The sequence below is a fragment of the Misgurnus anguillicaudatus genome, chromosome 19 (genome assembly GCF_027580225.2).
Source record: "Misgurnus anguillicaudatus chromosome 19, ASM2758022v2, whole genome shotgun sequence".
NCBI classification, from domain to species: Eukaryota; Metazoa; Chordata; class Actinopteri; order Cypriniformes; family Cobitidae; genus Misgurnus; species Misgurnus anguillicaudatus.
The window spans coordinates 6433833-6455653 of NC_073355.2; the positions used below are offsets into that span (position 1 = coordinate 6433833).

The 21821-nt window shown below is 37.8% G+C and overlaps 1 protein-coding gene across 2 annotated transcripts; it reads right to left on the reverse strand.

Moving 5' to 3' along the window:
* Window positions 1-453: 453 nt before the first annotated feature.
* On the reverse strand, window positions 454-17263 carry foxj1a (forkhead box J1a). Of its 2 annotated transcripts, XR_008638793.2 has the most exons (5): window positions 17027-17263; window positions 15977-16557; window positions 12783-13587; window positions 8907-9002; window positions 454-686 (listed from the first exon to the last, which is right to left on the reverse strand). XR_008638793.2 is itself a non-coding variant. In XM_055184757.2 (3 exons), exons 1-3 carry the CDS (start codon window positions 17067-17069, stop codon window positions 12748-12750), a joined length of 1464 nt encoding a protein of 487 aa, XP_055040732.2. In that variant the 5' UTR covers window positions 17070-17263; the 3' UTR covers window positions 11469-12747. The 2 variants fall into 2 exon arrangements, 1 of the variants encoding a protein (XP_055040732.2); XM_055184757.2 differs by lacking the exons at window positions 454-686; window positions 8907-9002 and having other exon boundaries at window positions 11469-13587.
* Window positions 17264-21821: the final 4558 nt, after the last annotated feature.

Below are 21821 nucleotides of genomic sequence, written 5' to 3' on the forward strand. Positions count from 1 at the left end.
AATTTGACGACTCAAATGCAGCTGGTGTGAACCCACAGTAAGAGCGCGTTTGTTATTTAACGTAAGTAAATTAAAACAGTGGACAGTATATGTGAGTTCATCATTTGTGCTCTGCATTGGGATATTTGTGAATAATAAGCACAGTTATTAGCGAATAATCCGAAAATAAAAACTGCATGTAAACAGGAGTGAAGAGGTTAATAGCTCCAGTCATGTAAACATTTTACTGCCATTAAGTCCTTACTCTGGTTATTGGAAATAATCACATTATTAATGTAAATGTAAACATAGTCAGTATTTATAATTTGAGGTGTCAGGATAGATTTTGTGGGAAATGGCAGTTTTTTTAACACATAAAGTAAAGTAGCCTGCAGTTTAATGTTTTAAACATAGATGGCGATAGAGAGGCAAAGATTACAGATTGCAGTTTTAACATATGAAGTGTTTATTAGAAAAGACAGGACTGTGGGAAATGACTATAGAAGTCTCTGTTTCTCTTCATCGTCCATCTGTTCCAATCAAGTCATTAAATGGGAGACGCGTCCACAAACGGTGGGTCCCGTTGCTGGGGGTGGACAACTGAGAGCGTGTTTAGTCTTAGCAGAAAAAGCCCTGGCGGAGCTGATCTGTGAGGGGGTCCCAGTTCGGATCCAGCATTAGGGCCTTTTGTCAGCACGATAGCTTACCTATTGAAGATATGTAAAGCAGCATCATTTTAAAGTCTTTGCTTCAGTGGGAAACAAACAAAGAAATAAAGAAATCAAATTAAAGATTTAAGGGGAATAAAAAAGAGTATCTTCCAATAGTAGCGTAAAAGACCCAGTACGGGAAGCCAACACGGACGGAATGAGTGGGAGGAATAAATAAATAAAAAGAAAATGGGTAAGCGGGGTGAAAAGAGCTTACTACGCTCTTGTTTGCTTAAAGTAGGCATTTTTTCATTTCATTCAGTGAAGCCAAGTCCTGCGATCGGCTTGATGCTTCTCCCACCCAGCATTCAAAGGCAGGTCTGGACTTGCCAGTTCAAGGTCACGCAGCGTCCGCCAGCAAAGCACACGGCGGTGTCTTTCCCTGGCTACCGTGGCCTTTGTTTATGTTTGTTTTTTCTCTGTCTCCGTCTCATCGCAGTAATTCTCTCTCTCTCTTTCGCACCTCGGGGAGAGTCTGTAGGCTCTCTCGGGGCTCTGGTGAGATCAGGTGTCAGGTGAGATCTACTCTTCCTGCTTTTGTATGTGATAAACTGGTTCCGTTTAGCATCTACATTGTTTCGCCGTCTCCACAACAGTACTTTGGTCCTCGACACTTATGCGATAGGATACCTCGGGCCGCCAAACATGTACTTGTAGGTGTCATTCAGAGCCTGGTTGCCATGAAGTGTTCATTTTGTTCTAATATACACTATAAATATGTATGGTCTGACTCATGACTATTGTGATGATAAGCTGTTCCAATGCAGAATAAGTTCTCATGAAGAAACTGAAAGCAAGGTACCTTTGTGAATACGCCACACTCGCAGGCCTAATATTCTCCGAAAGCAATACCCTACGGGCTCATTTAGCTTATATACAACACACTGTGCCATGTTACACAACATTCTTCACAACAGTTTGGTTGGCTACTTTATAATGCATGTGAATTTTTGTGGAAGATACTTACGTTTGATTAAAAAAGCAGTAGAACAATAACAGATGAGGTTTAATTCAAATATCTTGAGTCTGAAACTATTTGTGATTTTAGACAAAAAGTTTCATTTGTCTGTGATGAACACTAAATTCAAGAAACCAGCAGCAGCACAATTTGTATCCCAATAATAAAATGTCAAAAACTACCTAAAGAACTACACCGGTTGCTTTCTTAGGACATAGAAGGGCAGTTTCCCGGACATATTTAAGATTAATCCAGGACTGGGCCTTAGTTATTTTAGGCCATTTTTACAAACAAACCTTACAAAACACAATACTGTTGTGCATTTTGGGACAAAACAATTGTACTAATATATGATATTTAAATGAAGACAGCTCAAACATCCATTTTGCCCTGTCCAGGAAACCTGCCCTTATGTTACGTTTACACCAGCCGCGGTAGGGGCGGCAAAAACGCGCTATTCGCACGTAGTTGGACGCTTGAACATTTGAGTTCACTCGCTTCATTCTAGTCATTCGAGAAATTCACGCGAACATTTGCATAATGGGAGGGGCTTCTGCAACTCCGCTGAGACTCCACCACTCCGCTCGCTTCCTGTAATCACGTCACTACTACAGCAAGGTCCTGATTGGTTAACGCGGCGCGGAAATCCGCAGAAGTTCAGATTTTTCAACTCGCATGTTTCCCGGGGCAACTCATTTCGCATGGAACGCCCCATTCGCCCCAGTTGCACATTACACAAACATTCATGCCTTTCACCTCAACAATGGAAAAGTAGTGCTTATTACACTTCCTGTTTGCGACCGCTACCTTTAAGCTTGTTGTATTTGCCATCGCCCTGTCGCTGGTGTGTTCTGAGTGATTGCTGTGCGATGACTGGGCTGCCTGTCAGTGCTTCGTTTAAGATGGGGTACAGCAGCAGCAGCCACTGCTCTTTGAGAAGAGAGAACGATGCGTGTTTTCATGTCAGTCTACAAAAGTCTCCAACCACGTCAGAAAAGATCGCTAGATTTGTCCTTGTTGCTTTTTTTGAAATTAAGTCGCTAAAGTGATAGAAAGTTGCTAAATCTAGCGACTAATGGCACTTTTCCATTGCATAGTACCCCACGGTTTGGTTTAGTTTGGGTCGGGTCAGCTTACTTTTGGGAGCTTTTCCATTAGGTGCAGTACGTGGTACCCGATACCTTTTTTCGTACCACCTCGGTTGGGGTTCCAAGCGACCCGAGCTGATACCAAACGTGACGCGAAAACACTGTAGATCACTGATTGGTCTGAAAGAAACGTCACTAACAGCGTCAGTGCTAGCTTGCGCTGTCTCGAGCAAACATGTTGTCATCTGTGCTCTGCTATAAGTTCCCAAACTCCCTTTTAGCGATGAAAAACATCCACATGTTGAGAATCAGGGACACCATAACAGTTTTTTCCAGACTTGCAGATTGTGGCGGAACATTCGCGACGAGCATGTCAGCATTATATGCTTAAATGCAACTTCAGTAAGGCTCAGCGGAGCGCCGTCGGCTGACGCCTCGGGTGTTTGAACAGAAACTGTCATGTGATACAGAGGTAGGGGTAAACGCGATGTGCAAACATCTATTTGTGGTGGCCAATTTTAATTTTGTGGCGGACTGAGAAATAAATAAACGTATGGGAATGTACAACGACGCTCTCCTGTATGATGTCACAGCTGTAGGCAGCGCAAATATAACGACACGCCTATAATCCCTCCCACTGCGAAGTGTTACTAAACTCAATGGAAAAGCTAACCATGTCAAAGTGAGGTGAGCTTACCCGACCCAATTTAAAATAAACCGTGGGGTACTATGCAATGGAAATGCGCCATAAGTGACCAAGTTGCTCAGACTTTTTAACGCTGCTCAGAGTCGGACTGTGCATGCTTGTGCGTGAACTCTGCCTCTGGTTGGCTAACGATGGAAGTTAAGCCAATCATCATCAGCTATGTGGTTGTCCAACCCCCTCTAACACGCACACACCAATCATCATCAGTTATGTTTCTCCCAACACACACACAAGAGAAAAACAGTGTCTGGCTGAGAGAGCGAGCCTACACAGTTGAAAATCACTTCAGTTAAATAAATTATAGTAACGCGCATCATTTTAATGTCAGTAACGATAACGGCATTTTAACGGGGGAAACAGTAATATATTTGATTACTCGTTACTGAAAAAAATAACTACGTTAGTAACGCCGATTACTTATAACGCCGTTATTCCAATCACCGTGTGTGGGCATACTTTTCCGGGGAAAGTTCCCATAAAAGAAATGATATGTAAGGTCTACCCATGCTACGTTAGATGTACCCATGTTCAAAAAAAAAAACTTTCAGAAACTTGTACGAACCCTGGTGAAGTGCATTCGGCACAGAAATACTCTCTCACACGTTCAACTGCTTTTTTGACACTTAAACTACGTTTACCATGAGGAATCCAAATCTTAAACTGTGTTAATCAGTCAGAATGCATGAAATAGCATTAAACCCCCCTTTAAGAAATTGAACTCGCAGTAGACTGACAGTTGGAGAGGCGGGGTTAACGGATGCTTAAGCCCTAGCCATCTAGCTGACATCATCAGAGAAGGATCGCCACAAGAGGGCATATATAAATTTTTAGATTTTGATTAAAGTTTAACATGAATTTAAAAAATAATAATAATGTTCCACACCGATAAATTGTTTATTAATGAACACTGCAATACTCCATTAAAAATAAGAGTTGTCAGTGTTTAATTTCATGTGCACTTTAAAGTCCAACTTCCTATATGCTTCACACATTAACCATAAAGCCCTGTTCAAACGGACAGCAATTAGCAGAGCCACATGATCTCATTATTTCAATGGAAGCTTGGCGACTTCACAGGACGTGGGCATGTCCAATGATGAGCAACTTTCGAGAGCGACTACCAGTGAGAGTGAACCAGTTAAGATCACGTCATCCGTCTCTCGTCAGTTACTGCAGCAGACAATACTCGTTTGTTTATGACAACCAGAATTAGGAACGCCTCATTGAAAGAGACCAGCTACGAATATCTCTGGTGGTCTGAATGGGACTTAATCTCTTGCTTATTTATGGTGCAAAGTCAGTCATCAATGTTTTGGCCTAATCATTTTAATTCTGCTAAAAAATGATCCTGCCAACATTTAGGAGTACCTTATTCAGACCAAAATTTGAATCTAGATTTTATGAATCATCTTTCATTTAAGGTCAGTGAGTCAAGCAATTTCTAATCCCCCAAACGACGAACATGTTATCACACTTTGCAACCCTTCATTTCAATCACATCTCTCCTCAATATGAACACTATAAATAGCATTACAGTTGATTCCAATAAGCGGTCCACAGCAGGAAATGACTTTGTCATGGGGATCCTCTGCAGTCTCACCACCCCCACCAATCGCCTACAAAAGAGCATCACAACTCCACGTAATGAATAAAGCGGCCTCCCACTGTTTCACTATGTATTGTTTTCCCTATGCTTGCTCACTCTGTGTATTGCTCCCTAAGTTGGTGATGGATGTCGGATTACTCAGCCACTATGGTGTCTCACTAACAAAGAGACAGTTCTCTGAAAACACACACACACACCAAACACACTAAACACACACCATCTACAGTCCAGTCATGGCTCACTGCTCCTTCTGACCTTAGCGTCTCTGATATCAGTGTTCATGTGGTAATCATGCGCCGCTTCGTTTCAATGTTTCGACTTGTTGATTTTTGTTGGGCGACTTCAGCAAAACTCTGTCACTGCGGATTTGTCACTTCTTTCCTTTGCGTATTGGAAACAATTCACTTCAAAACTATTCACAAATTATACAAATACAACAATCTTACATATAATCACATATAATTGCATAACCCAGTAAGCTCCCCCCATCCCAAACTGGCATAGGAATAAATAGGAGTAAAGGGCTCATACTTCTGCGTAGGGCCTACGTTATAGCCTTGATGCCGCGGGCTACGTGCCGGTACTCTTCATACTTCTGCTTTATTGTCGATGTGCAGTTACACGTGCGGGCCTCTGGTTGGCAGTGTTCGCGCGTGTAACGAACAGTGGCAGCGCAACAGTCAAAGAAGCAACTTGCCCAGTGAACCCACAAATGAAGAAGAAGCTTGTGTATGTTATTTGAGAAGCAGTGATGGAGGTAAATAGACATTGAATCTTTTTTTTTACTGTCGTAAATGGAAATCCATATGAGGAAATGCGACCCAGATCTTTTCGACCTGACGGGAGGGGTTCTAGGGCACCAATCACAGCGCTTGCAGTCCGCGTAGCATTGGGAAAGATGCGCAGCAGGCTACGCCATAGGCTACTGCCTAGGGTTCGTGTCTCTGCGTAGCCTACGCCATACAATTGATGCAGAAGTATAAAGTCAGCTTAAGGTGTTGGGGTGGTGGAGGGATGATGAAAAATGGTTTAGAAACAGAGCTAAACTGGCTGAATATGAATTTCGTTGGACGCCCATGTGTTGTCTTGGTTATGCCCCTGGCCCGAAGTTAACTTCCAGTCTGTGCTTGTTTATCTGTCTTGCTAGTGGCTAATCTGACCTATGATCATGAATAAAAATGTTTTGTTATGACAAATGTAGATAAAGTTGTGCCTGCTGTCCCAGACATAGCTCTAAAATGTGAGGTGTCCTACCAATCAGACATTTCTGACCGCCGACTGCAATGCGCTTCAAATGATTTGCAAGTATAGGAGTTTATTTCCATTCTAAATAGTTTATTAAGGCTGCAGCTCGACTGAGAAACCCCTGAAGAGAAAGATTCCCTCGTCGGGGTTTCACTTTAGAAGGTAAATGCGCTTTTACAAAGACATACGCCGTCACCTTAATAAATCTCAGCGGCCGCCAGACCCCCTCACTCTGCGCCATGCCAACCCTCCTTAATCAAACCCCTCCACCCCTGCCTGGAGAGACTGTTATGGACCCTTGCCCATTTTGTGCTCAGCCCTCATGACAATAGCACCAGTAGTTACCCAGGAGACTGGCCTTTCACCGGCCATGTGATAAAAAAGATGTATTCCCCTTCTCCTCCTCTCCCCCTTAAGTTTACGCTCCACCCACTGTCTCTTTTCTCTGGGTCATGGGGATCGGTTAAGCACATGAGGGCTGTCTCAGACATCGCTGGCTCTTGTGGTACACAGTAGCAGAATGCCAATTGAGTTGTGCGGGAAACGGTGTAAAGCCCATCCTAAATGCGCAGCTTGACCAGTGCCTGATATTCACAACAATGTAGTAGACCCACCCACCTCATCCCGGAGTCTGACGTCCGGCTCAATGTGATAAATGACCTCGCGTTCCTGTAAAGGACTCTGCGCTCTGATATTTACTCTCTTTTTTACATGTTTTCCTCAATTGTTTATCTCTTCTCCAGTGTGACGTCAAACGGGATTGGGAAAAATCCAGAATTTTCAAAGGTTCAGTTTGAATTCATGAGTTGGAATTTGAATTGAACTAAATACGGCATATAGGAATGTTTTGCCAATTATTGAAATGTTTGGAAAAGTAATTTACTTTCATTTGTGTTTTAATAATTGTAAACCTTTGTTTAGTAATATAATATATAATATAATATAATAATATATATATATATATATAGTAAACAAATAAATTCACTACTGTAATTGCTGACAACAACATTATCATATACAACAGCACAAAATGTACACCACATTTAATAAAAAAAATATTTGTAGATAATTAAAAAAATTATTTTCCACAAATTGAAAAGTTTATGTATTAAATGTAAAAATTAAACAGAATTTAAAATACATTTGCGTGTTCTCCTACACAGACGATACAAACATTAGATGAAATTAGTCAATGTTTAAAATAGCTCCTATAGAAATTTGATTTTTAATTGAATTCACATAATTTAATTGAATTATATTTTTATACAAAGTTAGTTATAAATACTACTTAACCCAAATTCTAACGCTAACAGAAAACTTTGTACATTTTTACAATTAAAAAAATTTGTTTTTACAAATGAAGGTTTTGCTCACTTTTAGGTACAAATTTGTTCCCAAAATATAGTTAAGTATATAGACAGTTTCATCGGACGCACATGCGCTGACGCGATACACGTTTGGATCCGAACTTTACTTCCGGTTGCGTTTTTTTAATGGTCTGACTAGTTGCTAAACTGATCTCTTGAACAAATGCTTCGTCGAAAATAACAAATGTTTTGGTTTCCTAGGTGTGTTGTTTTTTGCTTGTTATATAAATAAATTAAGTTTAAAAAGGTTTGTTGTTATTTATTCTTAGCGGAGTTTATTCTTAGCGGAGTTTACCGGAAGTTACGACGACAGCCGCTTGTTTATGTTGTTACTGCTGAAACCGTCTATACACATACGTTTTCTTGTGTTTTTACACACAGTTAGTTATAAATACTATAATCCAACTTTAACCCACTCTAACCCTAACAGAAACAGAAAACCTAATTTTTACAAAAAAATTTTTTGCATTTTTTAAAATAAGGACTTCTCCAAAAGGAGGTTTACTCAGATTTGTCAGGTTTTGCTCACTTTTGGGTACAAATTTAAAAGTATTTAAATTAAAAATATATATATTATACCCTTTAACACTGTTTTAAGTCATTTTATGACTATTAATATCATGTAATGTTTTTATTAGGGCTGTCAAAAGATTAATCGCGATTAATTACATACAAAATAAAAGTTTGTTTTTGCATAATATATGTGTGTGCACTGTATGTAATTATCTTGTATACATAAATACACCACATATGCATATATATACTTAAGAAACATTTATATGTATATTTATTTAGATTTTGATAGATTTTATATTATATAGAAACAAAAAATATATATAACACAAACAAAATGTTTCTTAAATGTTTACTTGTATGTGCATGTATTTACATATACATAATAATTACACACAATAAACAGACAAATATATAACACTAACACAAACTTTTATTTTGTATGTGATTAATCGCGATTAATCTTTTGACAGCCGTAGTTTTTATCTTCAGTTTGATGACATGTTTATGTCATTTATTTCCAATTCATTTCTCAAATATGAATTCAAATGGTGCACAACCCTGACACCCAACAATAAAGACCCATATGTTTTATCCTAAATGTTGATGACTTGTTGCATTTTGTTTTAAGTCGCATTGTCTCTTGCTTACGTGACACTTTTAGTTTTGAGCATTGTTTTAAAAGACAAAAACAAAGTGACAGGTCTAAGATTTCATCCGTGTGCTCTTCTTACCTGTAGTCATCAGAAGGACTGGAGGATAATACCTGGATCTGGTTTCAGAGCCTCTCATCTGACCAAGCCATCACATTATAATCACGTGTACACTACCTGCAAAGACAATTCCAGGATGGATTGGTTTTCCCAGACCTCTTACGAGAGAGGTGATAATCTAAAGATCATTTGTCAGTAAGTGAAGTCCCTTCCCAACAAGGATTATTCAGGGTTCAGTGCGAATGCAGCAGGAGATCAACACAGAAAGTAATTGTGTGTCATGTGTTGACAGTTGTGCACCTGCCGTGGAAGTGGAGGCCTATTTGTTTTATTTTTAATCGCTGAGAGATGTAAAAGTAGACAGACTCATAGTTCTTAGGACTTTATTAAATGTATAAAGTATAAACACTGTAAAAATTGTCAAATTTTTTTTTAAACGATTTTAACTTGTTTTTATAAGTTATATCAAATTATAAAAACATAGTAGGTTGACTTTTGAAAAAGTGTACAGTGAAACTAGGAAAATTGTAAGTTGTTAAAATTTTAAATTTTTAGGTGTTACCAATTGAAATTATTTTTTAAGTTGATCAAACTTGTTACTTTTTACAGATGAGTTGCTACGATTGTTAAAATGAAATTGAAAACAATTAAGGCAGCAGTTTTTTTTACAGTGGTAATATAGAAATGCAAAGTTTAATTGTGACATATTTATACCCGATGACATTATTTAAGGCCTGTGATGGACTGTTTAAGATGTTTCCCTTCCAACAAGACTATAACAATAGTTTAACAATAATAAGAGTTTTAATGGCTCTAAACAGGAATCAATAATTCTCCTTTCTTTTTAAGTAAAATATAATTAAATTTTGGTTATTTTTAGTTAAAGTCTTGGCAGGTTTTGTAACATTCATAACAATAAATAACCATAGGACAATATAAAAAATGTCAACCTTTTAAACCAGACGCTCTCAATATGAATGCCAGGACATGTTGACTGTAAAAGCACTGTGATATACGAGGGCGTGGGATGTCTTCACCGCCGGACCCCACATGAACCGAGCAAGGGCAGGACTGACTGGAACACTGGGGGGTACGAGAATCTCACTGAGCAAAGACAAAAGCCCAAACAGCCCCCATACACCGAGAGTGCCACCCCCAAAATAAGACAAGCAGAGCGATGCTTGTGTAAATCACACACACACTGTCCTGCTGTATTTGACGTCCCTCCTACTGCATAATAAAAGCAAGACCACAACTGAAGCAGAATCAACCGAGAGGAAAATGCGTCGCTTCTTTGAGAGAAGACCTCTGTTTTAGATATTTTGCACACAGCATACATTTATTTTTTTTATTTAAAGATGGAAATCAGAGGCAAGATACCAAATAATGTGATGTAAATGCAACAGGTGTATGAAAGTTAATTTAGCAGATGCTTGTATCCAAGGCGACTTACAGTGCATTACATTTTTTTATCAGTATGTGTGTTCCCTGAGATCGAACCCATGACCTTTTACGCTGCTCTACTATTGAGCTATACATGAGTACATTAATAAATCATTTATAATCCATTTGCAAAAGTAAAAGTTGGATCAACTTTTAAAAAATACTTAAATTGGTAACACTTTAAGTGAAACATTTAAGTTGAAAATGTTTAAATATTTTACCAATTTAAGTAAGTGTTTACATTTTTCACCTTAAATTTTCACTTAAAGTAAGAAAATTTAAGTAAAAAAGACTGCAAAAAATTCCGTAGAAATTACAGTGTCTACGGTAATTTACCGTAGATTTAAATTTATGTTCTTTACTGGCAAGAGTTTGTTCAAAGTTGAATAAATTTTAAATATTAACAAGTCTTTATCTTTACAGAATAAAACTATACAATAACAGCCTCATGCAAAGCATTCTGGGAACCAGAAATCATCATCAACCTTTTTCTGTTTTTTGTTTCCCAGAATTTTGCTTGATGCTGTAATTTTAATTTTACTCTGTAAAGATAAAGACTTGTAAATGTTTAATGTTAATTTAACTTTGAACAAAATGTTGCCAGTAAATAACATAAATTTAAATCTACGGTAAGTTACCGGCAACCAGCTGCAAGTAATTTTTTGACCGTGTACCTATTGAAGTATTTTTTTAAGTTGATCCAACTTTTCCTTTTTACAGTGTTGGTGCCTATGATGTAAATTGGTATGATGATGAAAATGTAACAAGTCAGCATCATTTGATTTCTATAAATATAATTAGGTACTGAATTTGAACAACTTTGAGTACATGACAATTGTAACACAAACAGGCACTGGTAACAAGAACAGGTACATTTTCTTACATATTTCGCCAATTATTTCTCTTGGCACACACATCATAAAGGTTACATATTTTCTTAACAAAACCCAATTGCAATAGCTTTAAAAAATGTGACAACTTACTAAAACCAATTAGATAGCAGGTGGTCATGTTTGGATAAATCAAAAGGTGTATTAGTGCCTTTAAACAAAATTCTCCACCAAAATGATTAACTCAATAAACATACTGTACCTTCTACGTTTACATAGTACTAATATAGAAAAAAGATGAAAGTCTTCATGAAAAATATCATCATGTATGATCTCAATGTAACACAATGTCAAATAGCGGTTACAACAATAGATGTGCATGTAGACAGCTATCAAAAGAGCAAGAATTCAGCTGACAAAGAGAAAGTTTGGCACAAACACTTAAACCTACACCGTCAGAAAAAAAGGTACAAGAGCTGTCACTGGGATGGTACTCTATGTACCATTTAGGTACAACAATGTACCTTTAAGGTATTAATATGCACACTTTATCAGTAGCGACCAGTGACTTCTCTTCCGAATTCAAAATATGTGTTCGGTGCATCATGCGTCATGTCAAAATACGTGCCTGCTGCACACGTTTTGAAAGGGGTCTATAATAAAAGAGACGCTCACGTTCCCAAAATACTAGCAAGACACTAACTTAACACTAAACTCTGATTACACATGAGATTAAGGGAGTATCTAGCAAACGCAAGCGTCACTTTTATCACAAACCCCCTTGAGGCGTCTGCAGCAGGCATGTATTTTGACATGACGCACCGAACACATATTTTAAAATGACGAATCACACACATGACGGGCTACATACATGTTGTGATTAGCTTCGCATTGTGCGTCCTCAAAAAAGAAGTCAGTGCCACTTTAGGTACTTCTTTACAAGGGTACCGGCCCATCGACAGCTTTTGTACGTTGTCCATTAAATTACACACATGGGTAGGAGCCCCTTAATCTCATTCATCATTCTAGTGCAGTTTTGCTGTTAAATTTTAACCATATCAGTCATTCAACACGAAAATAAACTGCATACTTGTTCTCTTTAAATCTAGATTCAACAATTCTCTTAACAACATTGATTTCACTGAATGTACACTTTAGTCGAAGTTACAAAAACTCATTTTGCTCTGCTTGCAGAGTTTGTTCATACTTTAAAGATACGTTATAAATGTTCGTTTCTTCAAATAAAACAACTTAAACTCGTTCACTTTTGATCTATTATGTAAATTAAGATTGTAAACAACAACATTTATCTTTTTTAATGTTATTTCCAGTGCTACTGTCCACGAATCGTTGGCGTTCCCAACATGCGTTTCATAATCCGGATTAGATTAGCTCGTAGATCAATGAAGGTAGATAACTGTCAAATACAAAACGCATAATCCCAAAAAAATCTGTATTAGAAATAGATACACCTTTAAAAATGGGTTTCATGGAATCCAGTATGAAATCATCGGGGGTAAACAGTCTTAACCCTCCTTGTTCATGTTTATGCCCAATGGACTTGTCTCTAATGTCTCACTAATGACTTCTCAAAGGAGAGACTCGATCTTAATGCTTAGGTCACCTGCGAGAGACTCTCCCAAGTCAAACAGCTGATCAATATTAACCGTTGAGCTGCAAAGGAAATCCGGACGTGCGCTCTCCTCCGACCAGGGACTTTGCAGAAACGCCGTGGCCATGAAGGTTTCTTCGTCAAAGTCTACTTCGCTGCTCCTTTGGGTTTCCATCAAGACGTGGCTCTCAACCACACCACCGGGCGCCTCCAGTGGGCTGATATGAGTGCCCCTGATCATCAGGTCATCATCACGTGTTAAGGGGCTCAACAGACTCCCTTCGTTCAAGCTCAACTCTCCATTCAGAGCTGAGTCCAGCAGGGCGTCCCAGTCAAAGTTGCCTTTAAGAGAGCTTAAATCCTCCTGCTCGTCCATGGACAGCAGCGGAGAGCTTGAACGTCGCAGAGCTTTGCTGCCCGTCCTGTGCGCGTATGGCTGCTTCCTCTTGTTGCCCTTCCCTGAGACCCAACAGCCAAGCATAGTGGCCTCGGCCAAACGAGGATCCCAGTTCTGATCGCCTCCCGTGGCTTCCTCAAACTCCTTCAGGAGCTGTTGGGACTCGGGACCCACGCAAAGACTTCCGGCCATTCCTGTGCCGAATACTGGTTGTCCTGCTTGGGAGTTCATCCTGAGTCGGTTCTGAAAAGCCGGGTTTATTTGCACAGGGGGCATCCGGCGCTTCTTGTAGGCACCGCTGAGGAGACGCTCCGCGTATTGGGGGTCGATTTTCCAAAAGCCGCCCTTTCCCGGTTCGTCCTTTTGCCTTGGGACTTTTATAAAGCATTTGTTCAGCGATAAATTGTGGCGGATGGAGTTCTGCAATGATGAATGAGAAATTAATGAGAGAAATTGACTTTATGAATTGAGTTTGAGACATCAATAAATTGATTCATCCTTAATCTAATTTATACTCTAAAGGGGGTCACACACCGGACGCGCAGCTAAGCACCGCACCACGCCGTTCTAACAAAAATTGAACACATTGTTTTCTATGAGTCTATCAGGAAGTTGCTTAAATCCCTGTCGCGCCACAGAGCGCCACTCACATAGTTTAACATTAAATAACATCATATTTGTCCCAAATCATTAACGATTAACATTGGATGCTAATGTATATTTTGCATTTTTGAAGTAGACGCTATCTGACTAAGCTTGCGCTATTTAATGTGCAATTCCGGTTCTACAATACCTCCAAGTTGTCCTAGATGCGACTCGACGCAGCACGGCGTTGAGCTGGGCATCCGGTGTGTGACCCCCTTAACTTTGTGTCTGGCTTGTGAAGTAGGCTTACACAAATATGTATTGGATAAATATTTAGTGTGTCATTGGCACTTTTGATGTGTTGTCCAAATAAAATACTGTAAAACTGTGCACATATCTGTTTCTGTTATGAGTATGGATGCAAAATGCGGAAAAAACAACAAACTAATCTCACATGAATTCGTAAATATTTTACACAGTGGCTAGTTTGTATGAATTCGTACAACGATTATTAGGAAAAAAATACAATAATGAAACTGCACCCCTAAACTCAACGTCACAGGGCCGTACGAATATACAGGAAATAGCCACCTTAATAAAATACGTTCAAATTGCCGTTACAAATTGCGTACAAATTGTGCCGGCAAAAACACAAGGGCTGCGTCTGAAACCGCCTACTTCCATACTATATTGTAGACGAAAAGCAGTAGTAGTATGTCCAAATTCATAGTATTCCAAAAACAGTAGGCGAAAAGTACCCGGATGACCTACTACTTCCAGCAAGATCTTAAAGTGTTCATTCGATGGACCTTTTACTATGAGAGAGAAGTCATCCAATTAAGATGAAGATGGAGGAGCGATGTTCTATTTCAAAAATGTCTATTAAAATGCAAATACATATATTAAACAGTTGTCCCTTATGGTTAAATTGCGCAAGTTTAACGTCATTCCAGTTAACGACTAACTTGTTGTTTTCACGATGTATGTCACGTGATGTATCAACATGGCGGATGTAGTACGTCCAAATTAATTTATACTCTCCATCAGTGGCGGCTCATGACTGCTCATCCGAGGGGCGCAAATTCAAAAGAAGTGTTCGGAGTATCATGTGTGTTGCTTGCGTTTTCAAAATATGTGTTTGTTGCGTCATGTGAACCATGTGCATCACGTGTTTTGTCGGGGTGGGTGCCTTCTGCACACGCGTCGAGACCGTTTGTGATAAAAAAGACGCTCAAGTTCACAAAATACACGCAAGACACTCCCTTAACAGTAAACTTAGATAACGCATGAGTATCTGGCAAACGTGAGCGTCTCTTTTATCATAAACCCTTTGGATGCGTCTGCAGCAGGCACTTATTTTGACAAGACACGTGATGCACACAGGATCACTCGGCACGCAGAACACATATTTTGAAATAAGGAGCTACATGCATGTTGTGACGAACTTCGCATTGAGCGCCCTCGAAAAAAGAAGTCACCGGCCGCCACTGCTCTCCATATTCATACTATATAGTATTTACTGTTTTAACGGTCTTTATCGAATTCTGTACATATTATCACAGTATGCGATTTCGGACGAAGACATGAACTAAAAGCAACACAAGGTTTTATTGAATTTCATGTGGTCTTTAAGAAAATCCACTGTGTGTGCATCAAGGTATCGGGCAAACCAACCACGGCACAACAAAGCAATTGCATTTAAATGAAGCACTGACCTCCTAACCTTGGTTAAATATTATTTTGAGTTAAAATAACAACAAAAAACTAAGAGAAAGTCTGAGAATGGAGTCTGTGGCTACGGGGTTCATTAATAATTCACCAACAATTATATCTTTTTAGAAATCCCCCTTTTTTGTAAATATCCAACTCATGAGCTCATTCTTCCTTCTTGGCTTACTTTGAAAAGCTGTTAAAAATTATGAAAGGACTTGGAAAAAAACTTTTGCACGTCACCTTAATGTTTACTACATTACCCTTGCAACTAAGCTGTATGTGTGATGATGATGATGATGATGAAAAAAACATTTTGTGCTGTTGATATAAAAACAGCTTTCTATTAACATCCACAAAGGTTTCAATTGCTCTCCCTCCAATACACAATCGACTCAAGCAGGTGCCAAGGAGGTAGCCCTCGTTGCCAGATATGCAAATGATGTGGATCTGAAGAGTTGCATACAATAACGATTTTACAACACGTGCGATGTGACTTGTAAATGCATCTTACCTGCCAAGTGGGGTCCGCGTGGCGAAAGTAACAGAAGTTGTCCGTGATCCATTTATAGATGCACGAGAGGGTGATTTTGGTTTTCTTGCTGGCCTGCATCGCCATACAGATGAGAGTGGCGTATGAGTACGGTGGTTTAATGTGAGGATTGGTCTTGTAATCGACTTCATCCGGACAGTGACCGTGCGCAACCAGGCTGGGCAGAGCCGCCATGGACGGGACCCTGTAGAAAGACGCGGCCGTGGGTTTCCCTGGGGTCAGCGGCATACCGATAGACGCCGGATCTCCGGCTAAAGGAGACGCAGGTGCATCCGAGCCCACCTGACTCCCGAAGAAGTGACTTTGGTGATGGGGTTGGTGTTGCCCACCGCTGGCATTGAGGATTGAAAACTCCTGAAGCCACTGCAGGCTCGTCAGACTGTCGTCTAGATTATCGGAGCTGCACGTGCTGATGTTGGACTCGGCGTAGCTCTGGTCCAGCAGCTCCGCACGAGTGGCGGCGGTCACGACCTCCTCCTCCAAACCCACCGAGCCCTCCGGCCAGGGGTCCGAGCAGCTCATGGACAGCATGGTCCTAAATCCTGATGGAAAGATTTTTATTGATGAGGTGAATTTGTCAGGGTTCTGTTGAACGGGGTTGTTTTTATAAGGAATGTGAATTTATTCCCATGAAGGTCACAGAAGTTTCCTGAAACATCTTTACAACATCCCATAACTGGCGTCTCCCAAAATTACTTTACACGGCGAGCAGGTGCATAACATGCAACTGTTTACTTTAAGAAATTGAATGTAATGTTTTTTAATGAAAAAAATATTTTTAAACAAATATGACATTATCTAGCATATTTTAAAATTAATTTTAAAAACATAATTGCTATTTTTGCGTTTACTTTATTTTAAAAATAAATAAATAATAGCTCCGTCATGCATGTATATAATTTATCACAGTTTAACATTTAATGACATGCAATTGCCATATAAATTTACAAACATAAACACATCGTTTTTAAATAACTAGGCCTATTTTAGTCAGAATAAAACCCAACTCACCTGTCTTTATTGATAGGCTGCTTGATTGATAAGGAAATAACATCCAATAACACAGAAGCTCTTATTGAAGAGAAACTTTATCCGGTAACTGCAGGAGAATGTGCGTGCGTGTGCGCGTGCCTCAGTTCAAGGTCTCCAGGGCGTCAGGAGCTCCGGGTTCAGTTTAATACCTGCTGCTGCAGGACGTTTGTCCCGTCACCCCAGCAACGCTACACCCCCTTGTAAACAGCTTCTCGTTCTTCCATTGGTCTGCTCGTTGCCATGGTGACTCGCTTTTAATCGTCCGCTTACAGGTTCGCGCGTCACGCACGTCAATTTCTGGTCTGATAGGCAAAGAGAAAAGGCATCATTTACATGTAAGAGACCTGAAAAGCATATAATGCTCTTTAAAATGCAATTGTAAAAGTTTAGAGATAATAAAGATAAGACAATGAAAAGAAATTAAAGTTTTTTTTTAAATTATTATTAAAGAAAATATAAGAAAACAATGAATTTAAATGTAATATAATGAGACAGATCAAATAACATTTCAAGTGCTCGGGGAAGGTATAAACACTTATAAACAATATTATCAGAATACTCTAAAGAGAGTACCTACATGCTTGTAAAATATGGATTGCTTTTTTGTTTTTTCGAGGGCAATATAAAACATGTTTATATAAATTATAAATGCTAAATGTTTTTCCTGAAAATGTACACATTAAAATAAAAAAAATATTAAAATAAGTTTGGGTTTGTTTATCATTGGAGATTACAATTATACATAAAAGAACATCTTTCTGTAAAGTAAAATTTTCTACATTTTGCCAGAAAACAGAGACATAAGGTGAAATTAGTTACATTAGGGGTACGTCACTTGCAATCGAGCTCATGCAATCTGTAATAAAAACTAGCACACTGTAAAAAATACTTTGCTGCCTTAAAATTAGTCATAAAAGCCTTAAAAGTCATGTCAACAGAGATGAGTTGTCACAACTTATAAAATATAGTTGAGAAAAGTCAACTTAATTTTATAAGTTATAACATCTCACCTTTAGTTATGACAACTAATCTCTAGTCAAGATAAATAATAGTAAGTTGAAATTATTTGTAAATCCGAGTTGATTCAACAACAAAAATTTAAGGCAGCAAAGTATTTTTTACAGTGTTTTCAATTTAAGATAAGTTAATGTGATCCTACATAATGTAAAGAAAAAACAAAGCTTTGATATCTTTAATATTGACTTAGTAAGGTCATGCAAAGATTATAAATCAATACGAAATCAAACTTTGATGCTCCTAATGTCATAAATTAGATTATGAGACTTCAACCTGCACTGTTTTAAGTTTTGACCTGTGAGAAGTTGACACAACTTATTCAAAACAAGTTGAAATTGTTTAACTTAATTTGTTAAAATAAAGTAACAAAAATATATGTTGATTTGAAAAAAAAAATGCTGCGCTTTTTTACAGTGTGGATTTCACAGATAGACAAACAGTTAAAGAAATCATTTTGGAGTACTTGATAGGCTATAATTGATATTATCTAATATTTTACACTGTAAAAATTACACATTTTTACCATAAGGAGTAATATCTGATACGACCCTTAAATAGTTCCCTTTTTGTCTGGTTTATTTACCTAGCTAACAATTTTTGATTCCCAGAATGTTCCCCGAACTTTTTTGGTTCCCATGAAAGTTTAATGGAAATGGAACGTTAGTTTTTGGTTCTCAGAACATTCTGTGTTTGCTCGGTAGTCATATTAAATCATATTTTGACTTAAAGATGTTTAATAAGCTGTTACCAAATAAAGTGCACTAGTACATAAACTGACAAAACATTTTGTAGAGTTTGTTTGGGGTGGGGGTCATGTTTGCTTCAGAATTACCATAGTAAGTGTGGTCTTACCTCCCAAAACAAGGCTGTAGTCATCTCTAGTTTTTAAAAAATAATTATTTAAAACAGAATTTGTCATCTCTTTCTCTTATCCAGAGATGATACATATAAGCTGTTGTTTGGCGGCGATTACATGTAAAGTAACATGGGGCAACTTACAGCAGAAAGTGCCAGAACTCAAGAGACGCTTTGCCTTTTTATTGCTACGGCTGCTTTTGTTGGCTTCCTTTTGCAGAAAAGCACTCAGCCACACTAACTGAGCTTTCAAGAGGCCAAAGCCGCCTTGTATCTTTTTATTCACCGTTTAGTCCCTCTGTGTAACCAACAAAAAGTGCATTCCTTCAGAAACCTCTTTCACAATCTGAAGATATAACCTCACGGTTTTTTCAACACTTAACTCTTACGGGCGAGTTGTTTTTGAAGTTTATCCCTTTACTGTCAGTTTCATTCATTCTGTGTAATAGTGAACACAATGCTTATCCTTAATACTTGGTGTTTTGAATGCAGTCTGACACCTGAACTCAAGGGTCTTCACAAGGGGGATGCAGACTGTCTCAGTCTCATTAACAGGCATTGTATTGAGAGTACAGCGACATGAGAAACAGACAGTTTCTGAAGTCTTCTCCCCTCTTCCCTTAGCGCCAGTCATCCGTGAAATCACTTTTAAATGCATCCCGTATTGTTTAACTCTGTCATGTTTGTTTTCTGGTCTGAGATCATTGTTTAAGATGTTTCTAGACCTGTTCCTTTTCCTCCTATTCACAAAAACCAGGAAGAGGAACTTCTTTAATATGAGTAACAAAGTGGGCTAGCAGTCTTTGGAATTTACATGTTTAATTTATTTGAATCTCTCTCTATTTCTCTCTCTCTCTCTTTTCATTTGAACTGTTGCTATTATTGGTTAATTTTTGTTGTGTTTGGGGCATTAAGGTCATATGCTAAACCAGGGGTCTCGAACGTGTGAGGTGCCCACCAAAGCACATTCCATTTATAGTCTCTTGGTTTACATATGTTAACATTTTAAACAATACTAAAACATATCAACAAGTAAAATAAAATAAAATCAGCAAGTAAAACAAAGAAGTTTTGAGTATACCATATAAAAAAGTAGCCCTCCAGATTGTTTTATCCATTTTGGTAGCCCTTGATCACAAAAAGGTTGGAGACCACTGTGCTAAACTTTAATTTACATTAATTGCATGAAGGTGCAATTACATTTTTACCACTAGAGGGCGGCAGCAGACAGATAGTCACAAATGAGCCATTGCAAGGGTTTCACTTTACCATCACAGTGTTTTCATTTTTGATTGCATAATTTTTGTCCATTACAGCCTTTTATAAGTAAATGGATTAGTAGAAGCAAAAAGTGATTAATGGTTTGTAGATCAATCAAAATATGAATATACTCTTTTATAAGCTTAATTTTTCATAACAATTGAGATCCTGCAGCTTATGCAGGTTAAATACACTGTAAAAAAGTCCTTGTTGCACAATATCAATATTAATACAAGTTCATACATTCATAATTCTTGTAAAAAAATATCATTACGTTTGAAAAGGACCGGGATGATGCAGAAGCTTATTATGTTTCCCGCCTCTTCAATTCACACTCAGTGCATGATGATATCATACATATTCATTGCAGAATATCCATAAAATTCATATTTGTTAAACCATGTCCCATAAATTCCAGGTATTCATCAACAAATATTTTTTAACAAAACCAAAAAAATCTGTATCATATACACATTCTCTAATTATACAATCTCTTTCATATATTGCTTTAAAAAAAGCTTAATATTTGCAACACATTTGAACCTCTGATCTTTAACCCTTTAACTGGCGCTGCCCTTTTTGAGTGGGGGGTTGGTGAAAAGGTGATATACACCTTTAAATTAATATAACTCTGGCATTTTTTTTTTTTTTTGGTCTAGAAGCCTAATTTTGGTTTTAATTTTGGTAATTTTTGGTTTTAAAGAAGACACTTCAACGTTTTTTTGGGAAGTGTCTGGAGGTGAAAATATTATTATTTTTAAGCAATTTACATTTATTTGTAATAAATAAAAATGCAATATAGTATAATTTTTAATACATAAAATTGTCAAAAAACTGAGGTTTGTGCTGGTTTACTTTGAGGTTTGCTGCATACTTGTGTCACAAATGAATAAATTACAGTTACTGCATTATTATTACTGCTAAAAGGTTTTGAAATATGAAAACTACATTCTTAGACCTTTCCAACAATAAATAGTTTGTCGTGATAGATTAACATTTACATAGAAAATATTGAAATAAACGTAGGTGTCCCGCTCACGGGACAGCGCCAATTAACAGTTAAACACCCTTTAATTTCACAATCGCCTTCATATTTCCATATATGACAATAATAGAGTGTTTTATACCACTTTCAAACTGTATAATATTTACACCATTTTTTAATCTCAAGTCTTTACTGCACTGTAAAAATATACTTTGCTGCCTTACCATTTTTTGTTGAATCAACTCGGATTTACGAGTCATTTCAACTTACTATTATTTATCTTGACTAGACATGAGTTGTTATAACTACAGGTAAGTTGTTATAACTTATAAAATTAAGTTGACTTTTCTCAACTATATTTTATAAGTTGTGACAATTAATCTCTGTTGACATGACTTGTAAATCTGAGTTGATTTAACAAAAAAATGTAAGGCAGCAAGTATTTTTTACAGTACATACATCCTTTAATTCCATAACTACCTCTAAACATTTATATATTGCTATAATCAAGTTTTTAATCAAATTTGTAAAACACAATATTTCAACCTTTGAATTACACATTCCTTCCATTTATTGCTTAAACAAAGTATAAAAATAAAGCCACGTAGTTTAATATTTCAACATTCCTGACTATTGAGGAGTTGCTATAAATTAGAA